Here is a 5,068-nt window from a genome sequence, read left to right on the forward strand (position 1 = left end):
AAGCAGATCGACAAGTACAAGCGGCTCCTCGTGCCGAGCAACCGGGTGAACCGGGCCGAGAGCTACGTCTCCAGCGCCATGGAGCTCATCTGCGACAACTGGCTCGGGGACATGATGCTGGTGGCGAACGCGCCCCCCTGGGTGAGGAGGAACTACCTGCGCGTCCGCTACGAGGACCTGGTGCTGCACCCGATGGAGGAGCTCCAGAGGCTGCTCCGCTTCGCCAACCTCTCCAGCTCACCGGCTCTGGAGAAGTTTGCGCTGAATATGACGCACGGCCAGGGCTACTCCTCGGACAGGCCGTTCCTGATCTCCTCCAGGGACGCCAAAGAGGCGATATACGCCTGGAGGGAGAGGCTCAGCGTGGAGCAGATACATCAGGTGGAGGCCTACTGCAGCGAGGTCATGAGGCAGCTCGGCTATGAGAGGAGCGGCGGGGCCAAAACACCATGAGGACGAGCCGGGGTGAGAGCGCGCACTTTAAACTTAACCAGCAGATACGCATCATGTGTTTAAACCTCCACTGCTGTCACAGCAGGACGCTGGTGGTTTAACAGAAACAGTCCTCCAGGCTGCTGCTGCTCTGTGGCTGATCCCTGACCTTTGACCTCCCTCTCGCTGATGCAAATTGAGAACAGAGCGTCCATACGGACTCTGCATAGTGACACTGTTTCAGGCTGTTTTCATTTTGTGTGTGTGTGTGTGTGTGTGTTTGGATGCTCTAAAGCTTTTTTAAATCCAGGAACAAGTTGACTCCACTGTAACAGATATTTTGTATCCATCAGAGCGACACAGAGAGGTTTCTCCCTCCTGATGCTGTTTAATAGAGGCTTCATTGTTTTCCTCCCTGGCTGTGCTGAGTCCTCTCATTGATGGGGTGGGGTGGGGGGGGGGGGGGGGGGGGTGGGGGGTCTGGCAGCAAGTCTGTAGACCTCAGACTCTGCTTTCAAGAAGGGGGTCATTGTGTGGGGCTGTCCATGACGGGACAGAGCTCCCCGAGTCACCAGCAGCAGCTGGGCACCAAGTAGAAACAGGGCGGAGGCCGCCTGGTCTCTCTGCCACCACCCTGAGTCTAGCACTGATAGACATGGATGGGTTACTGAACAGAGCCACTGGGCACAAGGCTCAGGGGCTCAAAGTGTCAGGCCCCCTGCAACATGTCACTCAGATAGACACCTACCAACCAGGGAGACTCCAAATGACTACAAAGACTACAAATATACACAAAAGACACAAAATGATTACAAAAAGAGGCTAAACAACTTTAAAGTCTGGTTTTCTTGCTGCTATGTAGGAGGTGGTGGGGCCTGTTGCATGTCTGTACCCAGGGGCCCGTTGTCTCATGATCCGCCCGTGCTGATAGAGATGGAGGTCATGAACATTATTAATCCTATTGCAAAGGTCCTTATGCTCTGTGTCTGTTTCAGTGAGCAGCTGTAATCCAGAACGTACAGGTTCATATGTAACCCTCCTCCCTCTCTTCCAGGGGCCCGGTACTTCTACGCTGTGGGTGAAAGGTGGGACAAGAAAACGAGCAGCTGGAATGTGGTCCGCTGGGAGCTCAGGAGCTCTCGGCTGCTTTTCCTTCAGCCGAGGAGCGTCGGTGAACTGGAGGAAACCCAAGAGGACAAGAGCAGCCAATCACAGACTGATGAATTTAAAAACGGGGGACGAGATAGCGGCTTATGTTTGTACAGTGTGTTTAATACCAGCGGGGGAAACCAAAACACAGAGACAAGGCCGGATTGTGGCCGGTCTCCATCCTTCTGTCCTTCTTTAGTAGCACTAATCCCTCCTCACATCCCCTGCAGGCGAGGGCCAACAAGAAGCCCGAGATGGGTGATTTTTAGGGAGGTCGACTTCCCGGATCCAGGGCGGCTCGCTCTCCCCTGCATGGCTCATCCGTCCAGCGTACGACTAGCAGTCGACGTGGAGCTCTGAGACAAGAAACGACAGTATTTTCTGGAGTAGAGGGCCTGACTGAGGAACCGTTGTTCCACCCCCGGCCCCTCAGGAATCCAGACAGCTGCAGCGCCCAACTGACAAAACACTCACATGGGTGTGAAATGTTCTAATACGTCCTTGGGAGAGCTGCTTCTCCCAACCAGCGTCTTTATTCTTTAGCAACAGACGGTACGGATTCATTTTGTGTTTATAGGTTTTTGTGGTCTAAAATACTATAAAATGCTGCGACATCCCTCCGGAGGCCTCCAGCATCCACGTGTTCAACTTCAGAAGTTGGTTCTGTAAGAGAGAAGTACTCTCGTCAGAGAAAGAAATAACTTTCAGATTATTTAAACTGACCTCAATAAAGACTAGAGAAGAGAAACGTGTGAGTGAAAGTCATTAACATTAAAGAGACGGTACTGATGTTCTGTAGTGTGTGTGTGTGTGAGGTTCTCCTCCACAGTCAGGGTTCTACTGCAGTAGATGAGTTCATAGAACAGACAGGAGAACCAGCACGGGAGCAAAGTGATGTTCTGCTGTGGACGTATGTTAGACTCTAACAGAATGTCTCTCAGTTGAAGTGAAGCTATATTCAGAATGTCTTCACCTCTTCACCTTGCTGTCAGACAGACCTTTCTGAGGGGAACTCAAGCTGTTATCTATGATCTCTACAAACACACCAGACTCCATTCACTCAAACACTGATTCTACTGATTCTAAAACACTGAGGTTGTGTTGTTGAGACTTTAGTGAATCTGAACTAACTCTTTAAAACACTAAAGTCTCAACAACACAACCTCAGTAACAGATAGAAACCCTTTTTATTGTCATATACAGGTGCTGGTCATATAATTAGAATATCATCAAAAAGTTGATTTATTTCACTAATTCCATTTAAAAAGTGAAACTTGTCTATTATATTCATTCATTACACACAGACTGATATATTTCAAATGTTTATTTCTTTTAATTTTGATGATTATAACTGACAACTAAGGAAAATCCCAAATTCAGTATCTCAGAAAATTTGAATATTACTTAAGACCAATACAAAGAAAGGATTTTTAGAAATCTTGGACAACTGAAAAGTATGAACATGATATAATAGACAAGTTTCACTTTTTGAATGGAATTAGTGAAATAAATCAACTTTTTGATGATATTCTAATTATATGACCAGCACCTGTATGTACATGAAATCTGACCTCTGCATTTGACCCATCCCTGTATATTTAGGGCGCAGTGGGCTGCCAATGACAGGCGCGCGGGGAGCCGGGGGTTCAGTGTCACTACGACACGTGACACGTCTCAGTCGAGGATCGAACCATTGACCCTGCGGTTACCAGACAACTGGTTAAGCCAGTGAGCCACGGTCCCCCATGGATGGAGGCAGCAGGAGAGTCTGGTGTCTTTGTAGAGATCATGTCACACTATTGATAGAATATAATAAATGTACCTATAACAACGTGATTTAACATATGAATCTTCTTGGTAGCATAAATAGTATTAAGTTTCTTCAGGAAAACCTCAAATATGAAAATCTGTTCTGATTTTAAACGGTAATAAAAGGTTTAAGTTACAGAATGCAAACAGAACAGAACACGTGAGTCAACCTTAAAGGACTGACAGTGTGGCTCAGGGTTTGATGATTTTTATTCACATGTTGACATGCAGAACATGGTGACAGCCAGTAGCTACGGGACACAACAGGTTGAGCTACATCTCTTCCTCATGGAGTCCAGTCTGCAGATGAAGGTTATACCAGAGGCCTCCGAGGTAAAGGGCCAAACCCTGCAGCCACCAGAGACGTCCACCGTGCTCATCTCCAAACGCTCTTCTCTTTTTTATGCACTTGTGTTTTTGCAGGAAATTCTCCACAAACAGTTTCACTTCTGTTCTTTTTTAGACCACATGATGTCTCGGGTTTAAATGAGCCTCACAGCGTCACAGCTTGGCAACAGCTCACATGACTGGACCCCCCCCCCCCCAGTGAGCCATAAACAACCTGTGTGGGGCTTCTCCTGTTACACAATCCTGCCTCTTCACACCTGCCCTCCTGTGCTCATGTACTCGTACATTAATGCAGCAGCCACTTGTGAACGTGTGAACTCAGGGGCAGAACACAAGAAGGTGACGCGTGCTGTGTGGTGAATTTAGAAGAAGAAGGTCTAGACGAGGTGAAAGGAGCACAGAGGAAGAACCTCCTCACGGCCCATAAACCCCAAGTCTAGTTCATACACTGCTATTTACATTTACAGGAGAAGAGATGAATAAATGAGGCTCATGATCACAGAACCCCCTTCAGACTGAGGATGCAGAATAATAATGAAGAGGCTCGGATGTGGAAAATGTCTCTTAAACCAAAGAGCAGAGAGACAACATGGTGCTAACCAGCCTGCAGGAGGATCACACCTTTCTCTTCTTCTTCTAAACACGTTATCCTCAGCTGGGCTGTGGGATCCATGGCTGATCAGTTTCTAGTAATCAAAGCTGAGGGAAGTCTCTCCATCACTGCTGTCGCCGTTTTAAACAATAGGTCAACAGTTCGCTCTCATGTCTGTGGCGTAAATACAAAAGCTACAGCCGCTTAGCTTAGCTTAGCACAAAGAGTAACCAGATGAGCCGAGGGCCTCCAGTTCATTACATCACTGCATTCAGTGTCAACAGACGAGGGCCGACCTCGACCTCTTTACATGCGCTAGTCAGAGATGTGTTCATTCGTTATTTAGAAATTCAGCATGAAAAAAAAAAAAGCGATTAAATAAATTCTTAGACCTTTTTTATATATATATATATATATATATATATATATATATATATATATATATATATATATATATATATATATATATATATATATATATATATATATATATATATATATATATATATATATAATACAATACTTGTGCAGGAGTCTGATTGGACGTCAGAGTAGCGTCACCGTATTATTTCCAGGCACAACTTCTCATCGTTCAACTCTTCCACATAACTTTGTCCCAACAAAACTCCATAAGAAAATAAAAAATGGAACATTTTGAATCCTGTCTATGGAATAAATAACAGAGCTCCTTATTTAACACCTGTGGGTCCAAATCAGAGAGAAATGAAAGGCCACGAA

The 5,068-nt window shown here is 46.1% G+C and overlaps 1 protein-coding gene across 1 annotated transcript in view; it reads left to right on the plus strand.

Moving 5' to 3' along the window:
* chst7 (carbohydrate (N-acetylglucosamine 6-O) sulfotransferase 7) overlaps nucleotides 1-2,652 on the plus strand; it is a 3,502-nt gene extending 850 nt beyond the window's left edge. The window contains exons 1-2 of the mRNA XM_076081554.1: nucleotides 1-465; nucleotides 1,487-2,652. The exon at nucleotides 1-465 is cut by the window's left edge and continues 850 nt beyond it. Of these exons, the coding sequence (XP_075937669.1) occupies nucleotides 1-453 (453 nt within the window). The 3' untranslated portion in view covers nucleotides 454-465; nucleotides 1,487-2,652. The remainder of the gene's footprint in view (nucleotides 466-1,486) is intronic.
* Nucleotides 2,653-5,068: the final 2,416 nt, after the last annotated feature.

The sequence above is a fragment of the Anarhichas minor genome, unplaced genomic scaffold (genome assembly GCF_050575085.1).
Source record: "Anarhichas minor isolate MPS153535 unplaced genomic scaffold, ASM5057508v1 ptg000081l, whole genome shotgun sequence".
NCBI classification, from domain to species: Eukaryota; Metazoa; Chordata; class Actinopteri; order Perciformes; family Anarhichadidae; genus Anarhichas; species Anarhichas minor.